Genomic DNA, 24,352 nt, shown 5'->3' on the forward strand with positions numbered 1-24,352 from the left:
GGGCCTCCTTTATTGTAGGGTGTCAGTTATTGTAGGGTCTCCGTTATTGTAGGGTCTCTGTTATTGTAGGGTCTCCGTTATTGTAGGGTCTCAGTTATTGTAAGGTCTCCGTTATTGTAGGGTCTCAGTTATTGTAGGGTCTCTGTTATTGCAGGGCCTCCTTTATTGTAGGGTTTCAGTTAATGTAGGGTCTCCGTTATTGCAGGGTCTCCGTTATTGTAGGGTCTCCGTTATTGTAGGGTCTCAGTTATTGTAGGGTCTCCGTTACTGTAGAGTCTCCGTTATTGTAGGGTCTCCATTATTGTAGGGTCTCCGTTATTGTAGGGTCTCAGTTATTGTAAGGTCTCCGTTATTGCAGGGCCTCCTTTATTGTAGGGTGTCAGTTATTGTAGGGTCTCCGTTATTGTAGGGTCTCTGTTATTGTAGGGTCTCCGTTATTGTAGGGTCTCAGTTATTGTAAGGTCTCCGTTATTGTAGGGTCTCAGTTATTGTAGGGTCTCCGTTATTGCAGGGCCTCCTTTATTGTAGGGTTTCAGTTAATGTAGGGTCTCCGTTATTGCAGGGTCTCCGTTATTGTAGGGTCTCCGTTAATGTAGGGTCTCCGTTATTGTAGGGTCTCCGTTATTGTAGGGTCTCCGTTAATGTAGGGTCTCCGTTATTGTAGGATCTCAGTTATTGCAGGGTCTCCGTTACTGCAGGGTCTCCGTTACTGCAGGGTCTCAGTTATTGTAGGGTCTCTGTTATTGTAGGGTCTCCGTTATTGTAGGGTCTCCGTTATTGTAGGGTCTCCGTTATTGCAGGTACTCCGTTATTGTAGGGTCTCAGTTATTGTAGGGTCTCAGTTATTGTAGGGTCTCCGTTATTGTAGGGTCTCAGTTATTGTAGGATCTCAGTTATTGCAGGGTCTCCGTTACTGCAGGGTCTCAGTTATTGTAGGGTCTCTGTTATTGTAGGGTCTCAGTTATTGTAGGGTCTCAGTTATTGTAGGATCTCAGTTATTGCAGGGTCTCCGTTACTGCAGGGTCTCAGTTATTGTAGGGTCTCTGTTATTGCAGGGTCTCCGTTATTGCAGGGACTCCGTTATTGCAGGGTCTCAGTTATTGCAGGGTCTCCGTTACTGCAGGGTCTCAGTTATTGTAGGGTGTCAGTTATTGTAGGGTCTCTGTTATTGTAGGGTCTCCGTTATTGCAGGGTCTCAGTTATTGTAGGGTCTCCGTTATTGCAGGGTCTCCGTTATTGTAGGGTCTCTGTTATTGCAGGGCCTCCGTTATTGTAGGGTCTCAGTTATTGTAGGGTCTCCGTTATTGCAGGGTCTCCGTTTTTGTAGGGTCTCCGTTATTGCAGGTACTCCGTTATTGTAGGGTCTCCGTTATTGCAGGGTCTCAGTTATTGCAGGGTCTCCGTTATTGTAGGGTCTCAGTTATTGCAGGGTCTCAGTTATTGCAGGGTCTCCGTTATTGCAGTGTCTCCGTTTTTGTAGGGTCTCAGTTATTGCAGGGTCTCCGTTATTGTAGGGTCCCTGTTATTGCAGGGTCTCCATTATTGTAGGGTCTCAGTTATTGCAGGTACTCCGTTATTGTAGGGTCTCAGTTATTGCAGGGTCTCAGTTATTGCAGGGTCTCCGTTACTGCAGGGTCTCCGTTATTGTAGGGTCTCCATTATTGCAGTGTCTCCGTTTTTGTAGGGTCTCCGTTATTGCAGGTACTCCGTTATTGTAGGGTCTCAGTTATTGCAGGGTCTCAGTTATTGTAGGGTCTCAGTTATTGTAGGGTCTCCGTTATTGCAGGGTCTCCGTTATTGCAGGGACTCCGTTATTGCAGGGTCTCCGTTATTGCAGGGACTCCGTTATTGCAGGGTCTCCGTTATTGCAGGTACTCCGTTATTGTAGGGTCTCAGTTATTGCAGGGTCTCAGTTATTGTAGGGTCTCCGTTATTGTAGGGTCTCCGTTATTGTAGGGTCTTTGCCTTACAATATAAACTGTTGTTGTGATTTGGCACTATATAAATAACATTGAACTGAACGCTCTAGACTGACGCTGCTGTATGAGCCAAAGCTTATCTGTCCATTTGATCCATATGTGTTAACAGTACATGTCTATGGGTTAAGTGGAGTCAAGGGTGCTTGAAAAAGCATCAGTCATTTATCAAACTTAGTTGGAGATTATATTTATTTCAAGTGTTTTAAGACATATATACGTGTATATTTGAGTGCGGGCTATTAGGAATTGTTAAACCAATGAAAACAAGCACAGTTCACTGCATGAAATAGCCCTGCCAGTGAACATTTCACATGAATGCTCCTGACAGTTAGTGCTGCCCACATACTAAGGAAAAACCTAGAAAAGTGCATTGAGACAGAGCAGCTACTTGGACAATCACAGGTGTTCTTATGAGTCAGACATCTATAAAGTCCAGGTTATACATGCAGTACAAAGCTCATGCTCACCGGCCAGTGTTTGTCTCTCTAAAACATCCCTGATAATAAATCCTCTCTGTGTATCACGCTTATATTTATGTCTGATTTATCAACCATATTTCAAACCTCATGACATGAAAGCTCTAAATGACGTTCCAGCTGAATTGCTTTTACTTAACAACTAATACCTTGAAAACGCTAAGACTGAAATGCTCAAAACCAAATGGCCATAAAAATAACCATGACGAGAAGGGCGAATGGATTACTGCTGCAAACAGGGCCCTACTGTGGATTACACCATCAATATCCTGCAATGTTTTAGAGACAGAGGCAGAAAGACCGAGGGGGAAGATTTAGGGGGGACTTATGTCATTGTTCAAATTCATTTCAGTTAGTCTCTGGCAGGAGATTCTTAATAACTCGGCTGGACAAGTCGATCAAGTCATGAAGTTATAAATGTGAGAGCCAAACAAGTTTGTTGATGAGGTTTCAATCACAGAGCTGCACTGTAGTCAACACTCTGTTGGTCGTTAAGCTAAGCTGCACAGCTTTGGATGAAAGATGGCTGCACAGTCTATTCATTGCTTCTAGTCTGAATGACTAGAACACTGTTCAAAACTCAGTGAGGTATAATGATGTTGACCTCTCACTGTCATAAATATTCATTAGAAGTCATTGCAGACGTCTAACGATGCTGAAGTTCAAGATTCACGAAATTCAACAATAACCTAGGCTGGCTACAAATGAGGACGTTTAGGTCTGTAAAGAATAATGTCTCATTTAAAGGACATCAAGTGTTGGCCAAAGTGCTGAACAGAGGGACAATATAATCAAATAAAAGAATTAAAATAGATAAGATGAAAAACATTATAAAAACATTGTAAGACATCCATATATATGGAAAAGAGGAGGCATAAGTCTCGGCCTGCCGGGTGGTTTTTCAGGACTTGAAAACATTATTATTTGCAATCTAAAATTAGTGGATTACTGTGAATATATATGGAAGAAGTTGTGCTCCACCATACCTCCAATTCTTGGATGAGGACTTTTTGCTGTTTACTGCTAAATGTTTGCTGGATAATTGAAATCCACTTAACACACAAATACACATACATGTCACAGCTGGCGTGTTTGTGGTGCAAAGCTAAGCGCAGACACAGAATTTAGGTGAAACCAAAAGCGAACAGGGGTGAAAACTAAAACTAACACCTAAACTGGGAAAACTGACAAACAAGACATGGACATGAACGTGACCTGAACACAATCATGAGATATCTGAAATCTGACGTGACACAGAGGAAGAAAGAGGACTTAAATACACAGAAGGGAATGAGCAAAGTGAAAACACCTGGGAAACACAGCTGACACAAATTAACATGACGCTAGAGGGGAAATGAAACTAAACAAAGACTCAAAGACCTTACAAAATAAGGAGGAAACATGGAGAGACGTAGACATGACAATACGAGTTTGACGATGGAACATGTAGACATGACAGACTGGGAGGCATTTATTATGCATATTAATGACAGCTCTGCAACATCTGCTATATCTCGCTGACCTCCAGTGCACCACATGAAACAATCACAAACACGCTGTGAGGCCGCCAAGTTCATCTTGACCCGCGGGACAGTCTTTACTATTGACAGAAAGATGTTTGAAGTGTGTGTAAGCAGCATGCTGTGGATATAAAGTCGCTTTTACTGCACTTTGCACATAGCTTTGTTATGTAACTAGGATGCTAGCACAAATGGTAAATGCAAACAGGCTGTTTCTATGCACAAATACAACGATGTATTCAGGGGAAAAATATCTTTTTTTTTTCTTTCTTTTTTTTGAGTTGTCTTTGCTTTTTACTGTTTCAAAGTCCACTGTGAAGTGCACTTTTTTTCGGGACTTCGTGTGACCCGCTGGTAATTTTTTAAAAACTTTGCAAGAAAGAAAACTGCGACAAAGGCAAAGAGAACAGCGCTTTAACCGTCCCGTATGGACAGGGGACGGTTAAGGGGAAAAATATCTAATTTTGTGAGCTCGTTGTGCTTCTGAGAGCCACTGACCACCGTTAACTGTTAAAGCCAATTTTACAGCAGCATGCACGTGGCTGTGATGTAAATGTCCTTCGGCGTCTGCTGAACAATCCACCAAACTGAATCTACTAATCACTTTTAGGTGTGTGTCCGTGTGTGTGCTGGGAATGAAAGACAGGGCCTGTCAGTAATCCCATGTGATAATCTCCCTTGAACTTGGGTCAATAATGACAGCAGTGAAGGGTGGAGGGGATAGAAACACTAAACAACACGGCTCTAGCTTTGGAAGTTGTTATTTTGATGCCAAGTGATAACCTGCTCCAGAAGCATTAGCCGTCACTCGGAGGAATATGAGTGCAGCGTCTTTTCTTTGGTAAGTAGGGATGGGTACCGGTATAAACGGTAGTAACCAGACCGAAAAGCAGCGCACATTTCTGTGCTTTGTTTCGGTGCTTTTTTTTCCCTGAGATATCATACACTTTGGATTCTAGCCAATCATTTTACGTTTCGAGGATAGTAGGCGGGTCCAGGTACGTACGTTCTTTTAGAGCAGAGCTACAGATTAAAAATGCCCAAGGCGAAGCGGTGAAAAGTCTGGCTGTACTCCACAGCAAAATATGCAAACTCAGCAGCAACAAGTGCTTTAAGCTGATACTGTGATGCTGTCAAAGGAGGTAACTCCTTGAATCCGATGAAACACCTGGCGACGCATAGCGTTTTTTTTTAAAGCCGAAAAATGCGCCGTATTTGATAGCTTGCTGCGAGACCTCACACCGAGCACATCTACTGCGGTGTGGTGCCTGTTGTCGGACCCGGAGTTAGCAACATCCCCAAGAACCCGAAGAGGAGAGTCCTGGCCCCTAGCCCTGCCAGTGTAGCAGAAATGATGAGGATGATGATGCAGCAGCAGCAGTTCTTCTCTGCATGAGTAGCTTAATGTTGTTCGTGTGTAATTTACGTTGAGTAGGCTAACCACGTTATTACATTAATGCATGTAAGGTGAACTAGCAAACATCATCATAGCTACATGCGGCTGTCTTCTTGTTTGATGGCAGATGCTCCCTTCACCCTGGCCAAAAAGGCTAAAATGACCAAAGAAAAAGTGGGAAACAGCTGAACATGAGAGGTTTAGGACAAAGTTTGTGTTTTTTCCATTGTTTAAGCACTGCTTCCAGCCAAGAGTGATACCATATATGTCCCATAGCTGCAGAAAAGGCTAACATTGTTATCTTTTTACAAAAAAACAGCTAAACATGAGAGGATTTTGGACAAAGTTTGTGTTTTTTCCATTGTTTAAGCACTGCTTCCAGCCAAGAGTGATACCATATATGCCCCATAGCTGCAGAAAAGGCTAACATTGTTATCTCTTTACAAAAAAACAGATGAACATGAGAGGTTTTGGACAAAGTTTGTGTTTTTTCCATTGTTTAAGCACTGCTTCCTGACAAGAGTGATACCATATATGCCCCATAGCTGCAGAAAAGGTTAACATTGTTAACTTTTTACAAAAAACAGTTAAACATGAGAGGTTTTTGGACCAGTTTTGTGTTCTCCATTCTTTAAGCACCGGTTTGAGCACCGTTTAAGCACCGGCAGCGTTTCAAAAGCACCGGTTTGGCACCGGTATCAGATAAAACCTAAACGATACCCATCCCTAGTGGTAAGTCATTGAAATTGTATTCACATAACTATGCAAACGTCCCTTATATTTACTATATGAATCAACCTAAAATCAACATGTGCAGTCAAACTGACCTGTGTCCCATCCATCTCCTGTGTACACAGGCTAGGGTTGCTGGTGGGCTGACACTGGGTATGAGGCAGGGTGCATTTGGACCCAGTAGCATTCTGCTGTGAGTGCTAGCCACTGCACTCCAGCAGTAATAATCACAATCGGTTGTTGTTAAATGTAATAAAGATGATCAACAACCAGATAATCAAATACAACGATTATCTACTTTCTTTTTTACCTGCTCGACCGTGTGAGAGGTGGAACTAAACCGTTGCTTTCTGGGCTCAGGCATCTACTTAGTGCAGTGTGTTAAATGTATCATTGCCAGATGTCAGTAACTTTGAGACTTATTAGAAGTGACGCAGCAGTAGTAACAAAAACCCACATGGTTACTTTGTGTCCGTTCAGTGTTCTTATGTCCTCCACTGCTTCCATGTTACACAACGGTAGCATCGAGCGATCCAAACTGACACCTATCTCTTAATCAATATTCAGTACAGACATGTTTGCAGCAGCCTTTCAAGCTACAACACATCAGTGGTTCATTGTGTTTCAAACATTAAATATCACAGGTTACCATTACGAAGGATTTCACTATTAAGACTCTTTGTTTGCACCAGTGCAGACAGCGGTCCACTGTGTGCTTGCATGTCGTGTCCTGCTTTGTTAAAAGGTACACCTATTGGAATAACACCAACGTAGGAGCATTTTGTCTCTGCCTGAGAGACTGCAGACAGCATCCCTGAGCAAACACACTGCACAGGAATGCAGCCGACACTGCGTAGGTACATCTACACACAGCAGGGCTATTTATGTGTGTGTGTAACCACACAAGGAGGGGAGGTATAAGGACGCATCAGTGCTGACTGCGTACAATCAGTGGTCACATTACTGACGGCAGATTATCAGCGGAGTCAAGGATGGATTGAGGAGGATCCCTCAGCTGGGTTTAAGCCGAGGCGAGTGACAGCAGCGAGGATCAATTTTCCTCTGAAAGCTGGCTTGTGCTTCGTGTGATTTACGTGTGAGGGTGCAGCACGGGCTCCATGTGTCGTAAAGAAAATGCATCTTTTTAAGAAACACGTGTCCTTGATGGCAGCACTAAAGACAAGTTGATGATGATGATGAAGGTGAAAATGACAGTTTCAATGGGGAACTTCTGCAGTTCGTGTAAAGATACAGTCTTCTTCAGGGCAACAAGCTGAGATGACACCAGACGATGACAATGAAGCAGAGGGGATGGAGTTAACTGGTTACCGACTGGTCACGCGAGAGCGATAAATGGGTCTAGCCTGGTACCTTGCGCTTGCGTTCAGCCCGTTCCCGGGAGCGCCTTCTCTTCTCTCTGGCTTTCTCCAGAGCCTTCAGATCCGGAGGTTGGTCCATTTCAGACCTGGCCTTCTTAATGTGAGCAGCAGCGTGAGCCATGACTGTCCTCTCACTGTTTGCACACGCAGAAATCTACAGCTCTTAGATCACTCAGTGGTCCTCTCAGAACGCTAGCCTCATTAACAGAAGAGCCCGACGAAACACCCCCCTCTCCAGGTGACAAAAACGGGAAGAATCCTCCACTGTCTCTCTGCAAACACTGTGAGTGGCACTAGCAAGCCTGCCTCCCTGCTGCCTGGATAACTGCATCTGAGCCCAGGATGGAGAGAGAGGAGGGGCTGCCTGGCACACGCCACCAAGAGGTAAGCTGGAAGACCAATAGAGAAGCCGGGAAGAGGCTGCCCCTCCCTCCACCACTCGGGCTGCAGAGGGAGCAGCAGATTCTCTCATTATACGACCCCCCCTCCCAGTAAACCAGAAGGGGAGGTAAACGCAGGGGGAGGAGCTGGTAACAAGAAATGGGAGGAGATACAGAACACGGAAGTCAGTGTGTGTCCTTTGGAGAAAGAGCAAGGGAGGTACCATTTCAGCAGAGGGGGGGACCTGCCCCTGTCAGCAAATGGTATAGTCTGCTTGAGCAAACACACAGAAAAACAAATGATAAAAATGCAATGCATCCTTTTATACATGTGATGCAATGCAGAGTATTAGCACCACTGACTCATGTGAGGCAGTAATAATAATAATTAATGTTGCAGTACGCACACTTTTCATGTTTAAACGTAAATAATCCTCATTAACACGAAGCATCGCCTCCGTTTCCACCGCGACCTCACCCTTTTTGCTTTTTAACACAATGGCGCCCCCTCATGTTCTGTCCTAACACTGCAGTGAAAAGTGACAGTATGATACTCCACAGACAGTCAAACGTATATTAAAGTTAGAATTAGAGACGACGTGAAACACACGATCTCCTGCCCCCTGTGAAAAGAGTGGCTCCTAACCTGCTCAGCATGTTACTCACAATAATTGTATTAGCAGTGGGCATCCAGCAGTGTGGAGATTCATAGCAGCAGGAAACCTGGAGTAAATCTGCCTGGTTACTAATCTTCTCCAAATCTCCCCCAACAGAGCGGAGGATAATCTGGTGAGGGTCTCATACTGGAGCTGCCTCTCCATGCTGAGAATCCTCATCGTCAAATACACAAAAACACACATTCCTCGATGGACTGTGGGAGCTCGTCAGACTCTGACCCCGACAGAGCTGTGACCTCTGACCTCTGTGAGTGTCAGGAGGCGGCAGGTCGGTGACTGCTTCAGAGAAGCCCAGGCTTTGAAGCTGTGCCACAGCCATGTGTGATTATGAACACCAACATGTGCATCTTACGGTGGTTCAGTTGGAGCTTGTTATCTACTGTGTGTTCACATGTGTGCATTTGTGCATTTGTTGCTGCCTTGCTCAGAGGCTCTGGGGCTTTAATTCATCACCGCTGCTAAAACAGAGGAATGACTTTTGAAATCTCATCTTTAAACACGCCTGTATTCACTGAGAGTAGTTTGGTAACAAAGTTATAGTATTAGTTGTTTTGTAAACAGCACTTTGTGGTAATGAAATGTGTATATGAATAAAGAAATGTGCTGCTGCTCAGACCGAGCTGTGCTGTGTGAGCAGTAAATGCTCCAGCTGAAGCTAAAAGACTCTGATAAATCAGACTGAGCAGGTCCAGTTACAGCTCTGAGTTCAACAGCAGTCACTTCATGAAATATTCATTTTCATTGGTTTCCATGTTATTAATTTCATTCCTTTATATACTGTTGCCATTATTGACATATTTGAAGAAGCTAATGTTCTTAGTTTGAACGTCACATTTTCGTGGCGTTGCCTTCACGTGGGCAATAATTATTATTAACAACTACGCCGTTCTGGAACGAGATATGCTGACCTGTTGGCATCATACAGGCAGAAAGAACAGACAAAAGAAGAACGTGAAAAACACCAAAATTGGAAGAACAGCGTCCTAATTTTCTACACATTAAAGTGCACGTTCTTGTGCTTGAATAGAAAGACATCTGATTTTCACACAGATGATTTCAGTCTGATCTGTAGATAGGGCTGCTCAATTAATCGAATTTTAATCTCGATTACGATCTGGGCTTTCAACGATCATTAAAAATGACTGAGCCGATTATTAGCCCCTCCCTCGTGCTTCACTCTCGCGCTGCTCCGTGTGGCAAATCGAGCGCACCTCTCTGCATTTTGAACACGTGTCACAACAATTAAGAGCAGCGGCCTCCAACCTTTTTTGCGCCACGGACCAGTTTATGCCGGACAATATTTTCACGGACCGGCCATTAAGGTGTCGCGGATAAATACAACAAAATAAAACCAGTACCGGTACCGAAAAAAAGAAGATTTATTCATAACACACGTGAAAAGTCCCAGGAAAACCGAGTAAACGATAAAAACAATAACAAAATAACATGGAAAACCGATAAAAACCCTGAAAAACAGACATTTCACACCTGAGCCTCAACTCTCGCGGCCCGGTACCAAACGACTCACCGACCGGGACCGGTCCGAGGCCCGGGGGTTGGGGACCGCTGATTAAGAGGACCCGAGGGAAGCTTGGGAAGCTAAACAGAAGTTATTTGGAGAGGACAGTGACTGCTGTTGGTTGAAAAGAGGTAAAAAAACTTCAGTGGTTTGGAAACATTATGGGTTCAGTCAGACGTGGATCAAGTAGACACAGTGTGTAAACTTTGTTACGGTGTCATAGCTGCACCACAGAGCAACACTGCAAAGTTCACTAAACATAGATGTTTACATTTGTCATTAATTTCTTATATTGCAAACATTTGCACTGTTATCAGTATTTGCACTATTTTATATTATTTTTTAAAGTCATTATTCAATACATTGTTATTGTTAACCCTTTAAAGCCGGTCAGAGCAGCACGCTCTGTTTTGCGTAACTATTTTTAAATCCCTGTAGAACCTGAACCGTGTAAGCTAGCGCAATAATCTGTTTTGCGTATGGAACTTACGTCTTGTGCCATCAGCTTGTCCTCGGTCACGGTTTCCTTCCACGTACAGTTTTGCAAAACCTGCATAAAAAGCGCTTGCAGGAACAAAAACATAATATTCCAGAAACACGCTTTGCCGATCTGATCAGCTGTTCTTAACACTTCCCACAGTGAAACAGACGTCAGCGCGAACTGTCGCATGTCCGCCATTTCCTGCCCGAAACAGGAAGTGACGTCATTTTTGCGGAAAATGTCGTTTTTTCACTTGTAGGCCTTAAAAGCCTGTACTGGTGTTTTTATAAGTCATGTTTGACTTTTTTGAATAGTTTCTGTGATGCTTAGAACTCGAATTGCACTGCTGGAAATAGTTTATTTTGATGCACCTGCTGTTTTCTTTGCAAATTTGCATCATAGGATTGTTTTTCGGTTTTTCTGCAGTATATAAAAATTGCTGTATCTCCAAAATAAAACTATGAAGACACTCAAAATAAATTTCCTGTTGTTGTAAACTATTTTTTTTTGCAACTTTTTTGTATTTAAAGTTTTGAGGGATAAAACTCTTAAATTTCTCCAGGTAGAAATATATGTAAAAAACCCAAAAACGATTTTAAATTTTTTTTGTAGTTTATTGCACTTTTTTGCAATTAATGTAATTACTATGCACTTAATGCATACATATTATTAAAATTAGGGCTATAACAGTTGTATCGATGTATAGCAACTTGAAATGCTCCTACAAATGGCTCCACAGCATGTAAACATATACTATAAGCTCTGGCGGACTTGGTTCTATGGTCGGTCTTAAAGGGTTAAATAAATATCGTCAAATAATCGAGATCTCAATTTCAGTGAAAATAATCGTGATTATCATTTGTGCCATAATCGAGCAGCCCTATCTGTAGACACAAACTCATTAACGGTCCCGCCCCTGGCCAGTCACAAGTTCAGGGTGTTGTTTGCAATTTACAAAGTAGAGCACAGAGCTGAACTGAGACGCTCCCGTGTGCATGAAAGGTGACCTATGAGTGCAGTAAATGAAGTGTAACGTGGAGGATTTTAGCTCCATCATTTTCCTCGTGTGGCTGACAACCACGTTGGAGTCACGTGAGTCAGAGGAAATACGTTAACTTATCATTTTTCACATCAGAAACACTCAGAAAACCAGATTATTCCAAACAACAGTGGAAAAGAGGAGGACACAGGAGTGAAGAGGCCGGATTAGGGTTAGGGGTCCAGTCCACACCCACCAGGCCTTCATCCAGGACAGAGCTGACTCCAGCATGCTGTCATTTCTTCATATCTAAGTTTGACTTAGATTGAGGAAAAGAGAGATTACATTTAGGTTGAAACAACCTTTTCTCAAGTCCAAGCTTCCTCAGCTAGCACACAGCACAGAGCTGTCTCACTGAAAGCTTTCAAGAAGAAATCCAGTGTTCATCATCTTTAGATATCACCTCAGTGTCGTCTGTGTCAGTGCTTAATGGAGGCTGCTTAGGAACAATCTCACCACCGAGTACCTTCAAGCCTTCGTTTACAACAAGATTTATTTCAAACTGAGCCTCGGTTTCACAATAGCAATGCAGCGGCTGCTTTCCATCAGTTATTGCCTAGCAACAAGGGTGTGGGGCATCGTCATGGTGACAGTGAAGAAGGGGAAGGTAGGCTCACCATGGGGGGATCTGGGATAAGCACATCCCTTGAGTTTCATTAACAGACTCTCCTGAGCTCACACGAGCATAATGAGAAGCTGTGTGTGTGGTTAACACGGAGAGTTTCCTGGTTCCTTTGTCTGTGTGGAAGATAATCAGAACAATCAGGAGTCCTCGTCTCACCGCACAGCGGACACAAAAGGACAATCACGAATAAAGAGAGCGAGCGGGTGCGCCGAGGGCGCTCGATTCATCGGTCCCATTGAGCCAAATGAGCCGTCCCACAATTCCCCTGAGGCGGTGATGACATCACCCTCCCTGCTTCACATATACTTCATCTTTACCGTGTCCCACTTTCTGCTCTAACGTGGCATTAGAGAGCTGTGCGAGTAAGAAAACCTAGCTGGAGAACAACCCCGTCCAACATCAGAGCCTCAACATGTTCCACTCGATCGACGGCCCTGAACACAAACGCGCCTCAAAGAACCGAAGTCCAGTTTACACATCGAGAGCTGACGACACACGAGCAGTTAAGCCTTCTGTGTACGTCGTCTCCAGTCTGCTTTCACTCTGAGGGAACCACCACACTCGCAGGGTTCATTAGGAAGCCACGACTGCTACAACTCTGCCAACCTCAGCTTTATAACAAAGTCTGGTAACATAATTATGTGCATGCTTACACAGGCAAAGCAAAGCATATAGTTTAGCTGGACAGGAAAACGATGAATTTAATTTTTATTCCAACAATAAGCAGCTGTAGGCCAAACCCTGGAGCTCCGTCTGTGAATGAAAACCACAAAACCTTCTGCATTACCTTTATCAGCATTAGTTTACATTGTTTTTAAGGGTAAATACACAAAGTTTTACTAGAAATTGACTCTGATTTAAGTTGTTTTATGCCCAACTCTAAGCTAGTCCGTGCTATTTGAACCAACAGTCAGTGTCACAGGTGAAGAATCCACAGCATTAGATGAAAGACTGCAGGTCTTTGCACTGATTAAAGAAGAATTCAGTTCCAGTTTAGTACCTGTCATAAAGCTCAGTGTCACTGTCCCAGTCCACCCTCAGCGCTTACCTGGCCTGCTGCTCCTACCACCATGCCTGCACTCGTGGGTGCTCCAGAGAGGCCACAGCACGCCGGGGTCAAATATATCCACTGTGTCCCGGCCACTCGGGGTGTCCGAGCCAAGACAGAAGGGGAAACGAGGGGGGGAGGCAGAGCGGTCCTGCGACTCTGTGAGTGGATTAGTGTGTAACACGCTAGAGGTATTAACACACTGCAGCTGACATGCACGCAGACACAAACGCATGCACGCACACTGCAGGGCGTGTGCATTCTTACAGGGGATTACGGGGACAAAAATAGAGGCGACTTCTCTGCTGACCTAGAATCACAATGTTGTGATGAAGACACAATGGAGAAGAGACTAGCCACGCCCACTCCCACCACACACACACTGTGTAAACACAACTTGTTGCAGTATCCCTTGCAGACAGAGAACTGTTATTTAGTTCGTTCACAACTATTTTCTAATCATGTGCCTGAAAAGCAAACCTGCAAATCTTCTTTGGCACTGAAGGTCACTGCAGGGCGTGGCTACAGACACAGCAGAGCCACCTATGGGCCGCAAAGGTTTTAAAAAACCATCACTTACCATGATATTCATGAGAATAAAACCGCCAACATACAGACAACAGATGTAGCTGCACTGCGTGTTGAAAATCAAGAAAGACACGACACCATCCACCACCATCCATCCACGTCTGGGGCCATGGTGTGGAGGAGCAGAGACCTTGCTCTGCCAGCCACCTCCTCCAGCTCATCCAGGTGAAGACAGGCGTTCTTAGGCCAGCTGAGAGATGTCATTTCTCCAGCATGTCCTGACCCTACCACAGGACCTGCTCGTGGTGAAACATGCCAGAACACCTTACTCACTACGTGCCCAAGATCTGGATTGTGGTGCCCCGGGTACCTGAGCTGGCTCTGGTTCTGCTGCTCCACTGCTCCGAGTTCTCCCAAGTGACTGAACTCCTCACCCTACCTCTGCGAGACCAGTCACTCTCTGCTGCTTGCTTTCTGTCACTACCCAAAGCTTGTGGCCATAGGTTAGGGTAGGGACAGAGACCCATTGGTCTGCACTCAGCTCTCGCTTCACCACCGCAGACTGGTACCGTGTTTGAGCAACCTTCCCTGCACACACAAAGATCCTGGTCCAGATATTTCACAATCACAACATAAACCACACTCTTCACTCTAATCCAGGAAGGCTGAATAATGTGGGTGGAGCATACTGTGCTGCTCTTCTTAACGATGGGAACCAACATCCCCGTCAGCCGATCCACAGGCACCGCCCAGATCTCCACGAGCCACTGCAGAGGCCTAGCAACCAAGACAAACCTACAACATGCATGTATTCCAGGGCCTAGCGGTGGGGTGGGGTCACTCGTTCCCCTCGACCCCAGACTGAGGAGATCCTCCTTCCTTCTATTTAGCAGAACAGTAATATCCTTAGCAGCACACCCTGTTCCACGCCCTCGCCTGGTTACTTGGTTCAGCTACTCCCAGAGTCAAACTCTGCTAAATGTCAGCTGCTTCCCTTCACCTCCTGGTGTCCACCAACTTCAACCACTACCACCATCACAGGTACCAACCACCTTCCAGCTCCGTGCTTCAACGATGCAGGTTTACAATATTGTCCGTTCTGACCCCATGTGTCAAAGTCCTCCTGGAGGCAGGAACTGAATATGTTGTGGTCCGGGGCCTTAAAATATGTTTGGGTGTGCCACGTCTGTCCAGCATCCTCCCTCCAGGTCTCAGTGTCAATGTGAGGGCTGAAGCCTGCTTCAGTCAGCCTACATTAGCTTGTTCATACAGCAAATAAACACAAGCAAACTGAGAGCAACAGATAAGAAGAAGAAGAAACATCCTGCGTTTACATACAAAGACACTGGTGAACTTTGCTGCTTTTGCTTTACAACTAATAAGACTGATTACATGATGTGTTGTTGTTAGTGTGCTTCAGATTTTTATATTAAATATTTTGTCTGGCCAGTTATCACCTAGTAAAACGCTCACAGGAAGTTAAACTAAATTGTCTCCCATATCTCAGATATAACAGATTAGTGTTGAGGCCGCCAGTTAATCAAAACCAGAGGATTTACTGGCTTTATGAGGTTTGTTGCATCATTCTGTGCATCTGGGACGTTACTGATGCACTGCAGCCGAATGTTCAGCGATAACGTTTAAAACGACGGGTACAGTTTGAATGTTTTACACAGATACTTTTACCAGGTTTCACACTGAATCTGTCTCTCTGATCAGAGCAGACTAAAACATCTGTAATCAAAGAGTCTATCTGGCTGTTACAGACAGGAAGTTGCTGTTCCACAGGATCCAGCAACTTCCTGCTGGACAGGTGTGATGTTCTGCTTTCTGTTCTGACACGTTTCGCCTTTCTGTTATAGTAACGATGCACAGTCAGCATTTAGATCCCAGGATAAACGAGATGTGTCAAAAATGCCTCATTCGCAATGCATGACGATGAAATAGAAAAGAAACGTCCTTGATATCGAATCACTTTCTCCACAGACAAATTCCTTAAAAATGCAAATATTAATATTAATGTGCACAATTTTTTTTAAATATTCCAAAACATGTTTAACGATAATACTCAAAGCCATGAATGCTTGACTGCCCCGGTGTGTGCTGCTGGCAGATGAATGTAATAACACATCTTAGTCACTAGGTGTCGACAAAACTAAAGCAGCGTCACACCACAGTCCAGCGTGTCACTGTGCTGGAGGACTGCAACAACACAAAACAGGCAAAGCAACCACACAAGCCTGCAGAATCCTTCAGTGTATATCAAACAGTCAACACAGGAGCTGCACTGTGGCCCACAGCGTGCATCAGTGTTCAAATAACACATGCATATCACAACGTGCAGCAAACAGCATGTTATACACGTGGTGGTGCCGCTGGTGGAGGGGTGGCTGGGGATGGAGGGGCGTGACCTAAACTGGGGGGGTCAGCTGGTGAACTGGGAATACAGACTGAGCAATGACACATGAGGTCATTTCACTACACGATAACACAACTTATTAGGATTTTGTTGTGACAACCTTCATTTTGCCCAACATACTGTGGTGTGTCAGCACACAGGGGTCAAACTAACTGCTTCACATTAAGACAGGTACTGGTGATGTGTGTCTCAGACCGAGGTCGATGCCTTTGACATGTTTGGAGATGAACGGTGTCCTGACAGAGATTCAGAGATGAGGAAAGGAGTGGACGGGCAATAACCAATGCAGTTACTTCAGAACACACTTCCTGCTGGGTGTTACCTGCAGCGGTTTTGAATGATTGCACTGGAGAAGACAAGAAGAATGCATTGATCATTTCAGCTGGGTCAGAAATCTTCTCCTCGGTTTTAGGAACCAGTAACAACAGTGTGCAAACCAGTCTGCTGTCAAAATGCAGGATTTATATTTGGATCTGAGGAAGTGACATTTAAACATGAACGTATATACCGTCCTTTACACTGCATTATAATAACAAGTGTTTTTGCTGCATGCCGACTCACTTTGCTTTAGGGTACGTATGTACGAGTATGCTGAAATTCTTTCTTGTACAAATATTAGTACAGACTTTTAAGATGGACAAAGTTAAGAGACAAATGAACTGAACGGGCTGTTTATAGATCAGATCCGGAGCTCCTCCACTTTGCATGCTGATCCTTGATCTTTGGGCAAACACTGAACCCTGTTAGAGTAGAAAGGATCTATATAAGTAGCTGTCTAATTCTTAGATAGTTAAAAATGTTAGACAGTCTCTGCAAAAAGCAAATAAACACAATAAAGTAAAATCAAACAATGAAAATTCTATCAAACATGAATGAACTGTGAATCCAGTCAGGGTTATACAGAGTAAAAGAAAGAAGAGCGCAGCCCAGAATATAAATCAAAAGGTTAATGTGGAAAAACGTCTTCAGTCGACGGTCTCAGTCTAACCAATTACACTGTCAATACCAAACCAGAGCCGTTACCCTTCGACCTCTCGAGTGTAACTGATTAAATTATAATGTCATGCCTTCATCTGAACTCTAACAGAGACCAAAGCATCAACAAACATCTCCAAGATAGAGCATTGCCTTGTATTGTGTTCCCATCTGTCACTTCTGGGAAGCGAGTGGAGGAAGAACACGAGGTGCAGTGGAAGGACTGGCGTAACAAGGAGATCTTTCTGTGGCGATGAATGGACCGGCCTTTCTGCCGTCCTGGTTTCAGTGAGCTGGCATGTCTGCAATGCTGCTTCCTTATGTATGATGGGCCTTGTCATTCCAGTTCATCCTACCAGCCACGTCCTCAGTGTAACCCAACGACACACACAGAGTCTAGAAAGTCAACACCCAGCAACACGAGTGAACACACACACACACACACACACACACACACACACACACACACACACACACACACACACACACACACACACACACACACACACACACACAACTGTTTCTAAGGGATTTTGTTTGCAGGGAAGTAAAAATGTTACCGATCAGCTCAGTGAAGCAGGCTGAAAGCTGTAGTCTAAAGGGCTTTGACTGCGCAGTGAGTCTAGAAATGCAGTCAAAGTATCACAGTGGTGACAAACTGTCATGTTTTCATGTTCATTACTGGTTGATGGTGATGCAACTCAAATTTCATTGTGTTTTTAAATGCAATGAGTGACTTGGTCAGCACAGTGGTAGCACCGTCTCCTACAGCGATCGCTGTCAGCTGATGGGGCGTCAGCCAGGTCGTACAGTGTTGGGGAGTAACAGTAGGGTGACCATATTTTGATTTCCATAAAACAGGACACTTGGCCCAGTCATGGAGTTTCAATATTACTGTTTGTTTAAAGAAAATGTTAACATATTTAAAAGATGCCTCCTCTGTGCGGTTAATGAATGGTGAAATAACAAATGTCATATAGGCTTTTACAAGTCAACAAGTGCAAAATAAAACAACAACTTAAAAACCTCTGGAATTAAATAATGTTACAGAAATAATGCCTCATCTGTATAAGAACAATGACCAGTGAGGTACCAGTGAGGTACCAGTGAGGTACCAGTGAGGTATTGTGCAATGGTTTCTGCTTCTGCTTCTTCCAGTCACAGTATGATTGGGAATATTTTCCCTGTTCCATGGTTACTGAAGTCTGAGAAATGCCACAGTGCTGGATTTCATTAGCTTCAAGAGTGACAACAGCTTCAGTCTTGGTGCACTGCTGAAGTTTTCAGCTGTGTTAAAGTCTAGAAATGCTGCTTATGTTTTTCTGTGTCCATGTAAGCAACAAGATCTCCGGCACCTTTGTTAGACACACAAACGTTACGTTATGTGCCAGCTCTGCACACAGAGCACTGCACCTCCCATTTATTCCGACCGGGATGGTACGAGGGAAATTTCTTTTGCAGTTTTTCTAAAAAGATGCGCTTTGGCATCTTTTTAGCGCACCGCTCCACGCTCTGTCCCGTCTGTCAGCGCGGAACAACCACTTACAACACAGCAGTTCAGGGATGACGCTGCACATATGGGTCCTCTGTAGGCCTATCCGGTCGTTCAGTGATGACGCGACGAATCCTACTTCCGGGTCTAAAGTAGTCTGCGTTTAATGTGGCTTTTGTGTTGTTAACATGTTTAATGTTATGTATTTTCTTCTATTTGATCTCAAAAAGCTCCTAAAACAGTCAGTGATCACTGTTGACCTCCCTCGGCTTTTATTACCGCTAATCATTTATTTAAGCTCAGTTTTTAAAACCTTAGGATGTAACTACAGCCCAGCCCATGCAGCAGTATATGAATGACTAACCTCGTATTGTGGATGGATTATCTCAGTTGTTCTCCTGGCTGAAGTTTGGTCCTTTTACAGCATCCTGCCATGCGATTACATTTGTTCCTGACCACCGAGAACACTCACGTTAACTTTTATCAAGTGGAAAAAAAGTTAGCTTGTTTATATTATGCTAGCATAGCTGTGTCGCTAGCGGTCACGTAGCACATCATTATATACCAGCTAGCCCAACTTCAGTAACCCTACAAACGTCACTGCTGTTTAGTTTTCTGTCTTCATTTATGCTGGAAGTGATAACAGAGCTGTACGTTTGAATTTGTTTCCAAAACCCCGCAGTCAGGACATGCTATACTGTATTTAGATAGAAGCTAGCGAGCTAACTCCCTGCTAACTTCTAACTCCGTTAAATGTCATAAATTCTGTTTTCATGGATGCCTGGATGTTAAACTCAATTGTTACACCTGGTAGAGCAGAACGCTGATCATTTTATTAAAGATGAAAGACTTTAGACAGTTTTTCAACTCTCAGTAATGCCACAGTGATCGTTTGATATATGGACCTGCAGCGGAGTTTAGACCCAGACACGGCTAGTGACATCAGACTGAACAACCGGATGGGAAAACCCGGACATTTCCATCCATCTCGAAAATCCCCCCGGATGCCCCGGACAGAACGTGAAACGTGGACATGTCCGGGGAAAAGAGGACGGTTGGTCACCCTAAGTAACAGAATACATGTACCGGCATTACATATTTAAGATACAAATATGAGTAATTTTATTCTGTTACAGTTACTGCTTAAATAGGTGATAATGAGAATACAGTTACGTTGTTGAAATAAATGGGTTACACATCGGCCTCTTCTTGTTTCATATGTTAGGCTATGCCCTCTTTAATTTTGGTAATTCCACACCGGTGGAAACCCAAAGAAAACACGCATTAAGAGGCTCTAATGTAAGCGTCCTGCTAATGTTGATGGCTTCAGTTACACAGTGGACCCGGAGCCAGCACAAACAGGGCCAGCAGTGCACAGGAATGTGAAGAAGAAAGGGCCAAATCTAAACGTGCAATGCAAACTCTGTTCGTCAGAAATCAAGCTGCTCTCAGCATCAAAAGACTCCAACCTAAAGAAACATCTGGAAGGAAGTTCTTTTAAAAATCTAACGTTAGCCTGCTGCAACCACCTTGTATTAGTTGCTACCTGGGTCATGGGCCACTTCAGTATCTTTGATGTGCTACTGCTGTGTGATTCATTACTATTACTGAAGGCTACTCGGCACCAAGCTAACCCTGTTAGCTGGTGTTAGCTGAGGTTAGTTCATAGACTGTTAGACTTGATGGATAGCATTAACAACCTGCTTTTAAGAGAACAACTGTTAACTTACTTGACCTGAAACATTGCCCGAGCTACCTCATTAGATCTGATTTATAGTAGGTTATTTGAAGATTATGGTGACCTTAATTATTAAGGTCTCCTTAAAGGAACAGCCTCTAAGAGAGCCTGTCGATGAACTCAACTTCAATACTGTGTTCATGAACACTGGAGCAGGATTGTTGATTCAGTGTCTTCTACTTTCATCTAACAACCTCATAAAGAACTCAGCAAGATTCAATCAAACCTCAATGCTCAAAGTGGCTCTGTGGTGTAGTGGTTTATGTGGTCGTCTAACAAGTGAACGCTCCCCAGTTTAATACCAGGAGGCAAAACAAAACCCACTGGGGTTGTTTCACAAAGGGCATCTGGTGTAAAAACACGCTGTGCACTGTGATGAGGCAGCAGAAAGCAGCTTCTTATGAGAACTACTTTAGGTGTAGACAAATAAACCAAATGCAAGTGTGGAAAATGAATATCAGTAGGGTTTCTGGAGGAGTTTTCCCCTAATCTGGACGTCCAGCTGTTACCAATGGCAGCCTCAGCAGCACCCACATTTAATCATTTCTAACCTCATATCCTGTACCAGGATCAGGATCTACGTTCTTTACTTGGTATTATGAAAGGCAGTCACTGCTTCATAACCTTTATAACATCAGTGACTTACATAAGCGATCAAAGCGATCACCTGTGCTAAGAAGAAGAAGCCTGACCAGCAACATCAATCCTCTAACCTTTCATATTGTGAGGTCTAGAGGGCCCAGCATGGTTGGTCCTATGCAGAGCCTAAACGGAGCTAGACTGTTACTGTCGTACACAAACACTCGGTCTGTGGGTTACTTATGCTCATACTGCAGTTCTGTTTGGTGAGTTAGGTTAGCTCTTGCTGCAGAGATGACCAAAGTCAAACCAAAATATTGAAAACAGTTCACGGCAGTCATTGTATGTTTCTCATGCTGCTTCTTTGATCTCTCACATTTTTTCTCTGCTTCTTGTGCTTTCTTCTCTTTGCTGTAGCTCCCATTCTTGTCCAAGTAATTAATTACAGCGTTTCTTCTGGCATGAATGAAGTATCCAGATTCTAATAAGCATTCTGCCAATGTGCAGTGCCATCAATGTCAAGTGTCTCTGCGTAGGTTGCCAACCTAAAATATTTCACTCTTCAGCTAAATACCTCCATGAGTGGACACAAATGCAGCCTGTTGTCTGTCCCAACATTTAACCCTAACTCTGTCATGGAGAAAAGCCAAAAAACAAATACCAATAACTTTTTGAGGAAGCTGTTTTAGTGTTCAAAATAACACAAAACCAAGAATGTCGTGATAATGCTGTAACACAAGCCTACAACAGAAGGACGGATTCTTGTGCTTTTCTACTACACTCAAAGCCCAAAACAGGCCTCTTCACACTTTCACTTTCTTTTTATTCTTAAGTGCTTTCTATCTAACAGTTACACTCATCAGAGAGCACCTCGGTATGTTACCCAGGGATATTTGGCCTGCTCTATTTCCTGAGCTACAGCCACTAAACCAGTATAATTTATGATCAGTTATTTTCTCCATTTGGATGCCTTTTTGGAATTGACACGTTTTTTAATAGCAACTAAGATTATTATTATTTTTTTATCAGATACAAGTCCCAGAAGCCTAACAATGGTGATGAACATAGTACATCTGCTATAGAAACATGCATTCATCGATGCCTGATTGGCAGGCTGTGAACATGATAATTAAATCAAACAGGAGTGTAACTCCGTCAGACTGCTATTTTATCATTATACACAGCAAGAGGTGCTACTCAAGCATCCTTAATCCATGAGCAGAGTGACTCAATAATTCAATATCATCCCTTTGTAACCCTTTATTGCCCATTTTTATCAGGTCTTAAGTCAGCAACAACCTGTTGTCTATATAATCTCACATTATGTAGACAACAGGACACCTTCACAGGCCCAAAAGAGTCCTTGGCTCTGCAGGTCAGAGCTCTTTTTGCAGTAATGTTTTGGCGTATATTTGAATAAAATTAAAACATTCACTTTACCTGAAAACAGAAAGGGTTAAGTTAGAATAACAAGTACAAACTTGTAAAATATATTGCATATGTGTACTGAATTTGAGTTTTGACTATGCTCTTCTCACTTGTTTGAAATTGGCGGGGAGTCATCTGGGAGGGTGAGAGTCACCTGGAAGGGTGGGATTCATCTGGGAGGGTAAGAGTCACCTGGGAGGGTGGAAGTCATCTGGGAGGATAAGAGTAACCTGGGAGGGTGGAAGTCACCTGGGAGGGTAAGAGTCACCTGGGAGGGTAAGAGTCACCTGGGAGGGTAAGAGTAATTTGGAAGGGTGGGATTCATCTGGGAGGGTAAGAGTCACCTGGAAGGGTGGGATTCATCTGGGAGGGTGGAAGTCATCTGGGAGGGTGGAAGTCACCTGGGAGGGTGGAAGTCACCTGGGAGGGTAAGAGTCACCTGGGAGGGTGGGAGTCATGTGGGAGGGTAAGAGTCACCTGGAAGGGTGGGATTCATCTGGGAGGGTAAGAGTCACCTGGGAGGGTGGAAGTCATCTGGGAGGATAAGAGTAACCTGGGAGGGTGGAAGTCACCTGGGAGGGTAAGAGTCACCTGGGAGGGTAAGAGTCACCTGGGAGGGTAAGAGTAATTTGGAAGGGTGGGATTCATCTGGGAGGGTAAGAGTCACCTGGAAGGGTGGGATTCATCTGGGAGGGTGGAAGTCATCTGGGAGGGTGGAAGTCACCTGGGAGGGTAAGAGTCACCTGGGAGGGTGGGAGTCATGTGGGAGGGTAAGAGTCACCTGGAAGGGTGGGATTCATCTGGGAGGGTAAGAGTCACCTGGGAGGGTGGAAGTCACCTGGGAGGATAAGAGTAACCTGGGAGGGTGGAAGTCACCTGGGAGGGTAAGAGTCACCTGGGAGGGTAAGAGTAATTTGGAAGGGTGGGATTCATCTGGGAGGGTAAGAGTCACCTGGAAGGGTGGGATTCATCTGGGAGGGTGGGAGTCATCTGAGAGGGTGAGAGTCACCTGGGAGGGTGGGAGTCACCTGGGAGGGTAAGAGTCACCTGGGAGGGTGGGAGTCATCTGGGAGGTTGAGAGTCATCTGGGGGGTGGGTTTAGGTGGTAAATTCTTCCCAAGCCTTTTTTTTTTTATCTTGTTGCTTTACCCAGTCTACCAAGAAAACTGAAAAAGTGACTGACATGTATGTCGCACTTTTTCAGTGACTGCTCCCTTCGAACCCTTTGAACTATAAACTACACTTGATGTGGATTTTAGACACTTTGTCTACCTCGTGTCCATGGCCATTTTAGAATCACTAATTAACCTGCCTATTTAATATGCCGTCTTCAACACTATTGATAAAAAAGTCATGTACAGCTTGCACGTACTCTACCTTTTATTTTTTGAAGTAAAATTGTGGGGGAAGCACACTTACATTCTCACCTCTGCACCTCAGTCTCAAGCCAACAAGATGAGGCCTTTGAACAGAGCACCTACGGCTTTAGTAGGAAAGAGACCCACAAGTACAAACCCGTCAACACACACAACTGAAAGGTACAGTCAGGGATGTGTGAATCAACTAAATGCAACGAAGTAACAGTAGAAAATAGAAATATATGTGACTGCAATGAAATCAAAACATGACTAAGCAGAACATCTCTTTAAAGGCTGCTGACCCTTATACCTAGACCTTAAGTTAAAGCAAAGCACCTCAAACTACACATCTTAACAAATCCCCAGAGAACCCAAAGGTCATACTTCAATCAGAAAGTCAGGGGGGAGGCAATCTGCTGCAGAGGTCAGACCCACAAAATGAAAGTCTTTTGAAGTCGGGTGTGGGTTGTGTGTGGTCTTCATGCTTGCTGAGGCTGAGGTCAAACACTCATATCCCCAGACACGGCCAGAGGCCGATTTAGCTTCAGTGGTTACATAACTTACTACAGAGCACTGAGGGATTT

At 44.1% G+C, this 24,352-nt stretch overlaps 1 protein-coding gene across 17 annotated transcripts in view; it reads right to left on the bottom strand.

The window, feature by feature from the left end:
* ank2b (ankyrin 2b, neuronal) overlaps nt 1-24,352 on the bottom strand; it is a 156,166-nt gene that overhangs the window by 77,449 nt on the left and 54,365 nt on the right. For 9 of the 17 annotated variants that reach the window (XM_080882688.1, XM_080882691.1, XM_080882676.1 and 6 more), the window contains exon 1: nt 7,475-7,774. The exons of 3 other annotated variants lie outside the window; for them this stretch is intronic. In XM_080882688.1, the coding sequence (XP_080738814.1) occupies nt 7,475-7,603 (129 nt within the window). In that variant the 5' untranslated portion in view covers nt 7,604-7,774. Of the gene's footprint in view, nt 1-7,474; nt 7,775-24,352 lie in introns of those variants that run through there. 5 more of the 17 variants (XM_080882681.1, XM_080882680.1, XM_080882683.1 and 2 more) reach the window with 3 other exon arrangements.

The sequence above is a fragment of the Rhamphochromis sp. 'chilingali' genome, assembly GCF_963969265.1.
Source record: "Rhamphochromis sp. 'chilingali' genome assembly, chromosome: 1".
Taxonomy (NCBI): Eukaryota; Metazoa; Chordata; class Actinopteri; order Cichliformes; family Cichlidae; genus Rhamphochromis; species Rhamphochromis sp. 'chilingali'.